Raw genomic sequence first — 14,568 nt, forward strand, 5'->3', positions numbered from 1 at the left:
TTACTCGTGTGTTTTAAAATTAGATTTGTGTTTTAAAATTGGGAGCATCAATGGAGGTTAGGTATTTCACTACTGGAAATTTTTGCTTTATAGGTAGAGAATTAAAAAGTGAACATCATCAAAATTTCTGATATTTTAAAATGCCATTCTCACCAGGAATAAGAAATTATGCAACCATACCTTTGCTGGACTTAATTAAATTGTCATTTAAAATTTAGTTAATTATAATGGAAATTTAAACACTTGATAAAAATAGACTTCTATGCAGAGGACTCTGATTTAGATAGTTCTAGAAGCTAAAATAAATAGGATATTTTATTGCTTGCCGTTTAGAATGCTGAAATTATTAAGAAGGTCAATCCTAAATGTATTTTTCCAGATTAGGGCATATATAATCAAATTTACAAATGGTTAAGAATGTCTACTCTTTAGTGGTATCACATCACCACATCACCCAATATGGCTACCATTAGTTAAATGTAATCTTTGCACAATTCAGTGTGGCTCATCTGAATTAGAATGAGGATAGATTTGCCAGTTTACGGTAGCACCTGGTTTACAAAATGCACACGCACACAAATAACTGCCACAGGATGCTAGGACATTCTTATATCTTAACATGAGACAAACGAGAGGGAGAGAGGGAAGGAGGAGGAGGGAGGGAAAGAGGGAGAAAAGGAAGAGGGAGGGAGGGAGAAGGGAGAGAGAGAGAGAGATCATCATCAGTGTAAGGTAAACTAGCTCTCTAGCTCTTGATCTTCGGGGTAAAGAGTATTTAATGTATCTTCTTATTGGTACTAATTATTTTAAGGTGTCACTTTTTATAGTGCTTTATTGAGGGAATTACTTCAAGGTTTTGTTTTTGATATTGTCTTCTATTTTAAGTTACAAATGAAATCACTCCATGGAAATTGAAACAAGACTTTGTCTCCTTGATGCTTAAGGGTCAAGTAAAAATATAATATCACTTTTTAGCAGAGTAGATGCAATTTGCAATTTCAGTTTTGTAGGATTTCTACAAGAGAATTATAGAATTATGAAAGTGTGAAGTTTATCTTATAAACATTCTTAATAGATTTTTAAAAAATTTCTACTTACACAAATCAATTCTTCTTGGGTATTTTCCCTTATAGATAAATAATCTTGAAAGTATGTATTTATACTATGAATTTTTTAGAATGAGTAGTTTTACTTGTCTAATGATAATAAGAAGGGGCAAAAGTTAAGTTCAAGGCACTTAAGGAGAATATAGTTTCAAAAGAACTTTTGCTTTCACAGTAATTGACCAGGAACTGTATTATTTATAAAACATTCATGGTGGGGTGGTGTTGCACATCTTTAATCCCAGCACTTGGGAGGCAGACACAGGCAAATCTCTGAGTTGAAGGCCAGCCTGGTCTACAAAGTGAGTTCCAGGCATGGCTCGCACATGGCGCGTGTGTGTGTGTGTGTGTGTGTGTGTGTGTGTGTGCGCGCGCGCGTGCTTGCGTGCGCGTGTATATGTTAGAATAGGTGATTTCCATACACTGACGCCATGGTACTCTCCCCTAAGGTCTGGGACTGCTGCTTTTCTCCTATCCTCCTTCCTGTTACTCAACAGTGTCATTGGGTCTTCACAAATGCCCCTTGGATGCCTTCCCTATATCTCATTACCTTGCTTAACTCTTGCTTTCCTGTGATAGATATGCTTTTTAATTTTTATTTTATTTTTTGCTGTGAAATCATCTTGGGCTGCATTTACACAACTACTCCAATTATATTTTCTGCATTACAGTTTCTCTAGAAAGTGCCACATCATCTAGTTTTCATGTGTTTATGTAACTTATTGTTCTAATGGTTGGTCTCAAAAGGCTTTACATCACTGCAAAAGCTATCCCTTTGTTTCTTTGAATAGAAGGACTTCATCATATTTCCACAATTTGATGTACAACATTCCCCGGACTAAATATGACAAAACAGTTTCTTTTAGTTAAGTTACTAGGAAATTATTTACTTCCATAAAATTCAGAAATCATGTAAACAAACTTTGTTATGAATTAACTGGTAGAGCATCTATTTCTGAGTGTGTTAAGGAATTGCCAAGAGTGATTAAGCCTGCTCTTTCTCTCTCTCTGGCTCTGAATGGAGTGTTGACAGCCAATGAAGAGCTTCTTCAATAAATCCATTCTCATGTTCAAGTTTTTCCAGATGTGAGAAATAATTAAGTCTTTGCATTTATTGGAGCCTTTTATGCTTTTCAGGCAGGAACTGGCAGCTGTGATGGATTAACTCTGCCTGAGTATGTATTTGTTGTTTGGGGCATGTGTGAATACACATACATGTATGCATGTGTACATGTAGCACTTGCCAATAGTAAAACAAAGTCAGACTTGAAAATAAAACAAAACGAGAGGCTGCCTACAACGTATGCTAAACATTTTCATGGCTGCCCTTCATAATTGAGAGGACTGTCTCTAGTGAATCTCTTTTTCTTTAATTTTTTTGCTCCATGTTAAAGAAATGAGGTTAAAAAATTCATAACTGTTAAGTGACATATTGTTAAAAATGATGTGATTCTTATAAATAAAATACAAAATAAGCACATTTCAAATATTTTAATGTATTAATAAATGAGAGGACTAGTAAGATGTTACAACTGGTTCAGAGGTGGACGTGAGGAACCATAGATACATAAATAATAAGGAATGCTGAAATGAATTTATAAATAGATGCAAAGTCAATAATCAATTGTGTTGTTAAGACATAATTTGCATTTCTGTAGATAATGATCCTTTGTATTGTTATCAATTTTTAACAGCTTGCAAAATTACAAAAGTAGCTTAAAGGCAGTGAAAGGACAATATAGTTACAAAGAAACACTAGATAAGATACTCACATTATTTTAGCATCAATGTCAAAGTCTTTCACAATTATTCCTGCTATATTCCACATAGAAGTCTAGGAAATGGATACATACATACATACATACATACATACATACACACACACACACACATACATCTCCTTTTTTGTGTGTGGAAATAAAGCTGTTTGATCCTGCCTAACTCTTCTGGTTAAAAGCAATATTTAGATAGTTCAAACCATTAACCTTTTGTTGAAAACTGGGCAATAATAAGGATCCAATAGCCAAAAGAGGTCTAGAGGATTATACCCTTAATAGGTGAAAAAGAAGTGAGTCATGTTGGCAATTTTAGGGAAGATATAAATGTGTTTTAGGGGAGATCAATGGACTCACAAAGATAATAGACTCAGACAAAGCTTGTTTAGGCTTTGAGTATTTGGTTTCTTCTTTGGTTGATGAAGTAACACAGTGGAAGCCAACTATGTTCCCTTTTGCTAGAGCCAATCTTGGTGCAAATAAAGGTTTTTCAAATAAGAACCTCTTCCAGCTTCTGCTGATTCCTAAGTGACTGTAAACAAAAACATCCTGCAGCCCGACGCACCATATTTTAAGGTGTCTTCAATCTCAACTCAGAAGTGAACCATGATTTATTGTCATACTTTATTAGGAATTATCATACATAAATCAATTGTGTCCATGCTGGAGAAAAATAAAAACTACATAACACATTCTTTTATGAAAAAAAAAAGAGAGGAAAACTGAATGGAGTAAGTGTGGAACATCTGTCAACAAACTAGATCCTTGTTGCATGTGACCCTAGGGATACCCAGGATAGGGAGGCACCATGTGACTTACTCAGTAGGCTGGTACAAATGTGATTCCTTGGCCAGGGGCTGTGTCTCTTCACATTGTCATTACTTATTTGTCAATACTCATATGTAAACATCAATTATTAAAAGTTCAGGAGACATCAGAACTATAATTACACAAATCAGCTCTTATCTGCCCACTGTCAAGCCCTGGGGGACGCCCTTCTTTCCTCTTTGAAAGGATAAGACCCTTTTATAATTGTGCTTTTCTTGTAACTATGCACCTTTTCAGAGTAGTTGAGTGTTCAAGTGATTTCCTTTCATTAAAGTGTCATTTTAATTTATGCCAAATTGGAGGCAGAGAAAGATTAAAGGATTTGCTGTGGAAGGCATGATCGAGCCAGATTTGGAATTCCATGGTTTCACCATAAGGAATGTGGTCTCCCATGTTGGTCTCATTCTGTATCACTTCATGGAGAGAGAACCAAAGCAGAAATGTAGGCAGTGAAGTAAAAAGTAGACAGGAGATTAGCAACTGTAGAGATACTCCCTTTGGGGATACCTCAGAGTGAACATGTGTATTAGTATACAACATTAAACTAGGCTTTAAGGAGAAAAAAGAATAGATCTTTTTGAAACATAATCACTACCCATACAAAGAGTATTTTTTTTAATTCCCCCAAGTCAGATTTTAGCCCTATTGGCAGGGAAGCTTGGTTATGATAAAAATCAGGGCTTAATATTTTTAGAGGAAACGTGACATGAATTTTATATTAAACTCATATGTGAAGTAAAAGAAGATATATTAAATCAAAAGTCATGGCATATGTGGCTTGCCAGAAAGTCCATTAAAGAGTTTACCCAGAACGTTTCGAATTTTTTTATTTCCTTTCAGGGTATGTTTTATTCACCACTGTATCTTCTTCGACATGCATAGAGCCAACACAGCAGTGTCACTGTGCAATAAGCAGGTTCCAGTTAGATTTGAGACCAGTGCTCCACCCATCCACCCAGTACTCATTACATCGTTTTTCAAATGAAGCAGATCATTAAATGTTGTTGGCCTTAAGTTTGTCCTCTCTGAAGGAAAGCACACTAAGTGGAGGCTGGGGGATGGGGGGGGGCGCGGAGGTTGTGTTGGTTTTCAGTACTGAGTTCCAAGCTGTGTAAGGCTAATTACCTATTTGTTGAAACCAAGAAAAGTTGGTAATAACCCAGGTCTGTTCTTAGCTATATTTTAATTTTTATGTCAAAGACAAGGTCTCACTAAATTGTGCAGACTGGTGTGAAACTCACTCTGTAGCTGCTTGGGCGGGCTAGCCTTGAACTTGTGATTCTCTAGCTCCCATCTGCCAAAATGCTGGGAATACAAGATTTTGTGATTAAGCTCAGTGCCTAAAGATTTACTAAGGATCCTTGTAATTTTAAAATTCTGATTCCAACCTCTTAAAAGAAACAAAAAATAATGTGTTTATATTGTGTGAAGTGTTTGGTTGTATCTTTGAAACTTTCATGCATTAAGGTTTGATGGATTATTTTCGTGCAGCCCAGTAAAGTGCCAATGAGAACGCAGAGCATGATTGGAAATGAGAAGAGACACTGCTCATGCCATGAAGTAGAAACTGAGAGGTGTATCTTGAACAGCTTTGGTAGGAGTGTGTGTGTGTGTGTGTGTGTGTGTGTGTGTGTGTGTGTGTGTGTGTGTGTGCACTTCTAGAAGTTTGCAAGAAACGTTTATAGAAATTTTTCATCCATAGAAAGTATTTCCTTCTTGAAGGTAGTGCAACAGAGTCTTTTGGGAGAAGACAAGAGGGAAACAATTATAGTTCACAATATTTCTCCTTAAGGACAAGTTTAATGTACAAAGAATTTCTTGTAGGCTGATGTGACATGGCTTTTATCTAAGGTTTCCCAATTTAGCATTCTGGGGACAATTTCTTTTTGGCATTTTTCTGGTTAGTGGTGTCTGGGATGCCTTTAATTTGATCTCTATCTAGAACTGCTTAATGAAAAAGCCAACACTTCTTGTAGAAGATAGTCAGGTCTCCCTCAGTCACATTTCACAGAAGGTAGAAGATGTCATTAAGAGTCAGTGGTAGTCAGAACAGATGGGATGAGATGACGTAGACTGGATTCATGTTTGGGAAATGGAAGGTTCAGCAAACTGGGTGGGGTTTTTGACGGTCATCACAGATCTCTGCATGTGTCACTGTGGCATTTGTCACTCATCTTGTCAGATATAGAAATTCTTTTAGAGGTTTTTGAGTAGATTTGTTTTATATCATTGTTCTTCCTTTTATCAACCATTTTTGTGGAACATATTTTACCTGGCAGAAAATAGTTTGAAAAACCATCTGTATTATGATAGTTGTGCAGACAGAATATCTTACTCATTAGAATTTTCAGTTTCGGTCAGGCTAAGGCATTTTTCTTTAAAAAGTTGATAAGTACATAAATATACATTCGATAGTTGAAGTGTAAAATGTAAAGTGAAGCTCCATAACTTCAGGATAACTATTCGACCTTAATTGACATTCAGTGGATGTATAGACATTAGGGATGCTTAACTTCAGTGTTTTTTATTTGAAAAATTATAACTTGTTAAAATACATTTAAAAGTAGATATGATAAAATCAAATATGTATCATTTGTGGCTATTTGGAATGATATATTACTTTGGATAAAGATGTATTTTATATAATTAATTTAATTAGTTACCATAGGGTATTTTTATAATACTGATCCCTGATATGCTATAATTTTGTAAAAAGCAAATTTATCTTAAAATTTAAACAGCTGGGTTAGCACATTGTGAGTGATAGATTCTTAGAATTGCTTAACTTGACAACAAAGAATTTTCTGTAAGAAGTATTTTCATAATTATAGAACTAGTGCGATATGCCACATGACAAATATGATCACTTAATTTCTTAATTTTCTAAATGTGGAATACAGTGAGATTTTAAAAAAATGACTAGTGAATTTGTGAATATTCACACAATGAGAAAAATGCAAAGAGGATGGTTATTTTTGAAGCAGTGATGTTTCTAGAAGTCTTAAATAAAATATCAACATATATTAATTTTAACTTCTCATGTTTAATAATGTTTACAATTAATGTGATACAGTATTCCCTAATTTGAGATTAACAGTCATAATTAACTCAGAATAGATTCTTTGAAGTGGTTCAAAGGGCTTTTTGTAATAAATTATTAGCCTCTAATCAGCTAATACGAAGTGAGTAGTTTTGGGGGATGTGAGAAGTATGTTAAAATCTCATAAAACATTCAATTTGAGTTAATGAAATGACTTTGTATGGTGCAGATTCTCTCTGTGGAAACAGAGCCATGTGTGACATTCCAGAGAAAGCTTTATTTAGATCAAGTTGAGAAATTTTTGAGATAACATGCTTTAGGCCATGCTATCTTGGGTGTTATAGCTAGGTAGATTTCTAGAATCTTCCAGTCCTCTTAAACCAATTTTTGTTTTTCATGAATTGAGTTAGTGAACTATAACAACATTTTCTGTCTTAAGCCATCCACAGAATGCTGATTTTAATTAAGTTTGTGAAGCTGAGCTTTGGCTCAGAAGATGGGAGTCTTCACTGGTGAGGCTAGGCCTGGCCGACCCCGAATATCCTCGGTGTTCACTGACACACCATTGAGATAAGGAGAGTGACGTGAGCCAGGCATAAAGTCCTGCAAGCCTGTTGCTTCCAGTGACTTTGGAGCACAAGGGTGTGTTGGTCCATGAAAAGACACAACAAGTTTTAAAGCAATAATATTTTGATAGGGTAAAAATGAAGACGCCTGCATTTGAGGATGTAAAAAATGAAACTGAAGAGGAAAAAGTGGAGGAGGAAGAAAAGCAGGACGACAAGGTGAGTGACAGAGGACTTGCTTACCACCAGGACTTAGTCCTTTAACAGACAAGGAGAAAATGGCCCTTCTCTCTCTTTTTATTTTCCATAGGTATTTCTTAAACCTGTTATTGAAGACCTAAGCATGGAACTGGCCAGAAAGTGCACTGATCTCATTAGTGATGTGAGTGGCTCTAAAGAGTTTTGTCTTTTTTGCTTTGTTCACATGGAATGGCTGTGGGGCAGTCATGGGCTGGAGAGAAACCCTGAGGTCACCTCTTTTTTTTTTTTTTTTTTCCTAAAGGTTGTTTTATTATAAAACCATAAATACAACACTGACATGAACTTGTGAACGCACTTAGGCAACTGATCCTCTAGTCACTGAAAGGATGCCTTTTTGCCTTGGCAACAACCAGCTGGGAAATGGTTCGGGGGGTCAGGAAGGAACTGAATCTTGGGCTGGGGCTTTTGGTGACTTAAGGAACCCAGTGGAACCTTCCTCTTCTCCATGGGAATATTCCACTTTTGGACAAGAACAGACAGGTGAAAACAGCAACATTGAAACAGCTCAGTTTTAAATTTTATTACTTTGTAAAAATCTCTTTTTTTAAAATTTTTCTGTTCCTTTCCTCCATTTAACATCAGTAAAACTTTTAAACATCATGAAACCAAATTGGCTGTAAAATGGAGAAACAGTATCCAAACCAAAAACAAAACACCCCAAAGGACACACAGAAAATCCTAAATAAACCCACAAGTTTGGCCTTGGGAGTTTATGTATCACAAGAACCGGCAACTCAACCCCCATGCAACGTGGCTCCTTGAAGGACTGCTGGATCCACACCAGTGATACAGGAGACCACCAACGACATCTTTGTTAATTAACACATCAAGTGTGACACTAGGTAATTTTTTTTTTAAATACAGTACATGGTACACAGGGTCCCTAAGATAGCCCTGCATAAACCCCCGTGAAGAGTTGAGCCAAGCACTGGCTGTTTATAAAAATATTATGTTGCTACAAAAGTATAAATTAATGCTACTGGTATTAAGCAATATTAAACACATAAAACTTATAAGGATTAAGAAAAATATTCATTAATACCTGTAGAAAACTCTGGCCTAAAAAGGTATTTTTTTTGTGTGTGTTTGCTTTTTTTGTAAATTTTTTTGTGTTTTTAATTTTTTTTTTAAAGATGACTTGAGTTTCTTGCACTCGAAGCGAGACACGGACGTGTCTATGGTATTGCCTAGAACATCTTTACTATTGAGACAGGATGGGGGCGTACACATGTGGTCACTGAGTAGGGGGGGCAGGAGGGATTGGGGCACCAAGGCTTTTCTCAAGGTTTACCTGATGTGAACTGATCACCCACACAAAGTTGTGGGGAAAAGAAAAAAGACAGGATCAGGAGACAACAAAAAATAATTAATGCCTCTTAAAAACTATCTCTGCTCCGGGTTATTCTACAAAATGATTTCCTGATGTTTAGGGTCTGGAAGGTCTGAGGTCACCTCTTAGAGCAGTCATTTCTAGATCATAGAACTAGGCACAAACATATTAGGTAGTTTTCCTAAGGTCAATCGGCAGGAAACTTCTGCTGGAACAATTGTTCTCATTCCCAATCCAGGTCCTGTCTCATCTAAGTTGTGCAATCGCTCTAAATTGCATGGTGTTTGAGAACTCCCAAGACTTTAAAATTAGAATTCATCTTGGAAGGACTTCTGTCTGAACAAATGATTTTCAGCATGGAAGACCTCCTAAATGAACGTTTACTTGAACCTACATTTATTTTTAATATAGGGTGTGTGTGTGTGTGTGTGTGTGTGTGTGTGTGTGTGTGTGTAATAATATCATTATAAAAAGGAACATTTTTAAGGAACTAAAGCTAGTTTATATTGTATTCCAAGGATATCCTAGAATTATTTAATGTAAACCTGTGCATATATATTATAGGTATATGAATAGAATTCTAATGCATAAAGAAGAATATTTCTCACTAGGGATGAGAGCCTACCACATGAAAAACAAAACAAAACAAAACATGAAGTTCTATGAAATGAAGTGTAGTTGTGCCTACATTCTGGATTGAGTGCAAAACTGTCTGCATATGTTGTTTTTAATATGCAAAGTTTGATTCCTGGGCAGTAGGGTAGTTTATTGGCCAATTCTCCAAGGCCAACTTGCCTGATAATCTTGGAAATGTTATTGATGTTGGTGGGTTTAGCTCTTCAAGTGTAATTCTAAGGTGAAATGTACATTGAAAATGCTGCATCTATTCTTTACAACACTGATAACTGGATAAATGTTGGCAACTCTAAGCCACTCCATCTGTAATTTTTATATCTATTAGACCATGTTTGATAAAAAAAAAAAAAAAGGTAGTAGTCAATGGAAATGTGCACACTTCTTCCCATATGCCTGACATGATGTGATCTAGTTAAATTTTAAATTAACATTTATTTGTGTTATTGCTTAGTAATAACAATGTATGTGAAAATTCTTTGTAAGCTGCAATAATAAGAATGTGACAATGACAGTGATGACCTTTACACCAGTGACAGCCAGAACTTATTGGGCACTATGTGCCAGGGGCTGTAGCTTGTGATGTTGCATCTCCTATTTCCCCCATTTTAGAAGCAAGGAGATGGAAGAACAGAGGATAAAATAGGGAGGTGAACACAAAGCCCTTTCTCTTGGCTCTGTTGTTACTTCTCATAGTGGATGTCCATGGGAAACGTATTACTGTCTCTCAGACTAACGTTAGTAGCAGCAATGTCATCATTTAAAACCTAGCTCGGAAGGCAGTGCCTTTTCTGCTTTTGATATGTCTTTATTGAAGTATGTAATTATTGCTGGGCTGTGGCTTTAATTAGGAATGTGATTTATTGGAGTGTTTGGGCATAATTGTTTATTGGTGGCTTAAGAACCTTCCTGTAGGGAGGTACAATGCCTTCTTACCATGTTGTGATTGCAAACTCCATGCCATTTCTCTCCCTGTTAGGTGAAATCAAACACATGGGAGAAATTTCTTTTTATTATAGATTCATGTTTCATGGAAAAATGTCTGTACTACTTAAATATTCAGAACATGATTTTTGCCCCTTGATTTATGCCTGGGTATGTGCTCACATTTTACTTCATCACAGAATTCTGTACTTCCTAAGACACTCATTTAGTTTTTAGAATTTTTGCATGGATTAATAAAGTTTCTGAAAAATCACACCAATTTCTAAAATAAAAATTAAAGGAAGGGTTTACCCAATCATTTTAAAACCAAATGTTAAGGCTGAAGGTATGGTTGAGCACCAGTGTGTCTCTCTAGTACCTGAAAGGTCTGCAAAATAAATAGGTGTGTGTGTATAAACATATGTGCATATATATATATATATATATGTGTGTGTGTGTATATGTATATATATATATATATATATATATATATATATATATATATAGTGTTCTATCACACTGAATGAGGCTTGAGCGTGTATTGCATGTTGCTTCTAATTATGCAGGACTAGATTGGTGACCCACATTTAACCCTAGGGCACTACTCTCCTAAACTAAAATAGGAACCTTCAAATGATTTGGTGGGGTTTTACGTTCCATCCTGTCCTGGAGGGGCATCTGTATTTCCTTGCTGTTTCCTGTTTTTTGAGGGCAATTTTGTGGCAAGGTCCCTGGGATTGAAACAAGATCAGTGTGACTCAAGCCTTGGCCATCCGGATAGCTTTCTTCCTTGCTGCTAGGCATCCCCTCACCACAGTTTTCTATTGTCTACCACAGCAAGCCTCTGTGTAGGACACATTTGTCCTAACTTACAGGTGTGCAAATGGGAGGTTGAATGATTGTCCAAGACCACTTGCCTAGCACTGGTGGGGACAAGGTTTAAGGGGACTGTGGAGTGCTAGCTGAGGCCAGAGCTTAGCAGTCACCTTCTAGTTAGCTTCATTTCCAACACAGGTGTGGGAGGTAATGTGTTTCTTTGCATGGGGTGCTTTTTTATATGCCCTCCATTGGTCCAATTACCCTTCTTTCGGTCTCTTCTCGCCTCATACATCTCTGTGGCAGTATCACAATCAGAACTGTGCCCTACAGTGTAGCTGTGGGTTGCCTGGGACTATGAGTGAGATTATCTTTAATTTTGTTCCCGGTGCTTCTCATGATGCTGTTTGGAGTTTCACAGACTTGTGGGCAGCAGAGTCATTTTCAGTCCTAATTTTGGACTGTGCCTGATAGCCTGGGCCTATTGTTTTTTATAGCAGTTTGAATGATTGTAGGCTCATGAGGGACGGGTTGGATAACCACTTCCTGTGTTTTTCTCTCACCCTTTGAGTGTCTGAAGCTCATTCTAAGTTTGCCATTTCATTCTGAGAGGTGTGTGCTTGGGTGGGGGTGGGGCGTTGTTGGAAGCCTTGGAGACAGTGCTATATCCAGACACATCCCAGACAGTATGTAGAAATGTTAAGTAAGACTGGCTTGGGGGGTCAGTCCTGGGAGGCTGTACCATGTGGATTCTCTGTAGAGAGAAATGCCAGTTTTTCGGGTCAAGTGGCTTCAGTATAAAACATTTTTAAGTATAAAACATTTTTTCTTTCCTATTCCCATTGCACCCCCCCTTTTCCATTTTTTTTTCCTTCTCTCTCATCTAGTTTCCACTTTGCCCATGTCAGGGAGTTTCCTCACATCCCTGCCCTGAGGGACATCTATCTAGCCTCCCTGGCACCTTCTTAGTTTTCCTTTTAAGTGTGTGACATTTCTTGTTTCCCTAACTAAACTCTTGTAGCTGATCTTGGATGCCAAACACTCAATCAATTCCTCATACAGTTAGACTTGTCCTCTAGACTGAGCATCTGTAATCGTGGTCTAGCAACCTTCTAACAGGTAGGCATAAAAAATACTGGGCAAAAAGGATTCTTTGGTAGGTTTCATATAAGTGGGCAGAATGAACCTTGTATAAAACAAATTAGGCTTCATCTGCATGTAGCCTGATTCAATATTTTATTTCAAAGCTTGTAGGGTGTTCACCTGCATGGGAATGGTGACATTTCTTTTTTCAGGCAAATAAACTTGTTTGCTGTGGAAAAATTCTTCCAATGATAAAAACATTAAAATCCATGGCTACTCCTCCAGAGAAATCTCAGATTCTATTAGAAACCCTGGAAGAGTAATCATGGTCATGACCTGCTAGTTCACAAGCTGTTATCAAATTATAGTTCTTTCTTTCAAGGCTTACTTTCAATGTATGTAGTTTCATTTGTTCAAAGACTTTCTAGATGAGCATGCATGTAAGGAGAGATATTCACAAACATTTCCACATCTGTCATCTACTTTGAGCCATTAGCTAGCTAATCTTGTACTCATCAAAAGAACGATGGGCAGGAAGCAACTATGCACCTATTTCCCTTCAAATTTTATTGGTAACATTGTGGGATTAGTGGGAAAAGTCAAGGGGAAAGTAAATGTTTAGGACATCCTATTGACCACGAAACCACCAACTTTGCCGTACTTTTTTTTTTTAATTTGAAAATATGTTGAATTGCATGTCTTCTATGAGACAGAAGGTTGCAAGTATCAGTAAGAGAGCTCAATTAAGGAGAGATTGCTTTCTCTCCACATGTAAAGTCTGATGTAGGTGGTTCCATCTCCATACAGTCTCCCTTGTTCCTTGTCTTCAGCATTGTTTTATTTTGTTTTGTTTTAATGTCCTGGCTTTTCACCTCATGATATCATTGCTGCTGCCCCTTGTGACTAGGGGAGAAAGATAAAAGCATGTCAGGTTAGAGGACTGTGCAAAGCGTCTCCTGTCAGCCCAGAATATTAGAAGGTTGCACTGAATCTCTTGTGATGGACCTATTGCCTCTTTGTCTCTACACTGTCCCTGGCTGATCAGGGGTCAACGAAAATGGTACAGCTGTGCCTGGGTTAGGCCAGTTTATCCTTTGGGATTGAGGTTGAGTCCCATACAGGTCTGTGTGTTAGAAGTAAAGGGTATAGTTGGGAATCTCACCAATAGATAGAGCCAGTCTTTGATTATAACTTGTAGACAAGGTTATAAATAACCATCTATTTGGTGATCTATATCTAGATGAAACTTTGTATGGTTGATTGATGTTCTCATCCATTTATCATTTCCTATCACACCAGCATAGGAATGCTACAAATATGTAATAGAGTTAATTGTGTAAAAACGTACGAGCATTTACTTATGCATATTGTGGAATTCATTAGGAATTGCATACAAACTCATTGGAAATTATACACACAAACTCATTAGAAACCCAGAACCGGTCATGGTATGGGTGTGTTTGTGTATATGTCTGTCTGTCTGTCTGTCTGTCTCTCTCTCTCTCTCTCTCTCTGTGTGTGTGTGTGTGTGTGTGTGTGTGTAATTGTAACACATTTAATTAGATTAATAGCAATAGGCAAATCACCTTAAGTTTCAAAATGCTAACTTAAATTTAAAGATGTAAATGCGCTCAACTTTTAAATAAAGATCAAAGAAGGTCATGGGGCCTCACAATCAAGGCTGAACTATTTGCCCACAGAACAAAAGAAGTAAATACCTCACCCTCATCCCCAGCTCTTGTCTGTGGCATTTAGTCCCTGCCAGGCACTATCAGAAGGCCTCCAGCCATAAGCACATACCACTGTGGTGAAGAATGTGATCGTGATGGGAAAGATGGTGGCAGAAGATAAAAATAATGAGGCAAACTTAAGCCTAATGATAGGCTATTTTTTTTTCTCACACTTAATTATATAACAGGGATACTTTTTCCCCCTATGATCAAAATAGCCTGGTATTTATCATCCTGCCATTAACGATTTAATTACTAGTGACTGAGGAGAGAGATTTGCAGGAACCTTAAATTATGGCTAATCTTTGAGAAGAAAAAAATGTAATTTAGTTCTCAGATAAGATAAATATGTTCTCCTGTTGATTTCATGAATAAAGCAAGTGTTTAATATGGTAGACATTAATATCTATGAGACACAGCAGTGAAATACAGAATTTTGAAATGAGTTACTGTATTTGTATCTGTTTACACCTCAGGTC

At 36.9% G+C, this 14,568-nt stretch overlaps 1 protein-coding gene across 1 annotated transcript in view; it reads left to right on the top strand.

Moving 5' to 3' along the window:
• Window positions 1-7,448: 7,448 nt before the first annotated feature.
• Nebl (nebulette) overlaps window positions 7,449-14,568 on the top strand; it is a 117,856-nt gene continuing 110,736 nt past the window's right edge. Inside the window, exons 1-2 of the mRNA XM_051205639.1 lie at window positions 7,449-7,531; window positions 7,623-7,694. Coding sequence (XP_051061596.1) covers window positions 7,451-7,531; window positions 7,623-7,694 — 153 coding nt within the window. The 5' untranslated portion in view covers window positions 7,449-7,450. The remainder of the gene's footprint in view (window positions 7,532-7,622; window positions 7,695-14,568) is intronic.

The sequence above is a fragment of the Phodopus roborovskii genome, unplaced genomic scaffold (assembly GCF_943737965.1).
Source record: "Phodopus roborovskii unplaced genomic scaffold, PHOROB, whole genome shotgun sequence".
Classification (NCBI taxonomy): domain Eukaryota; kingdom Metazoa; phylum Chordata; class Mammalia; order Rodentia; family Cricetidae; genus Phodopus; species Phodopus roborovskii.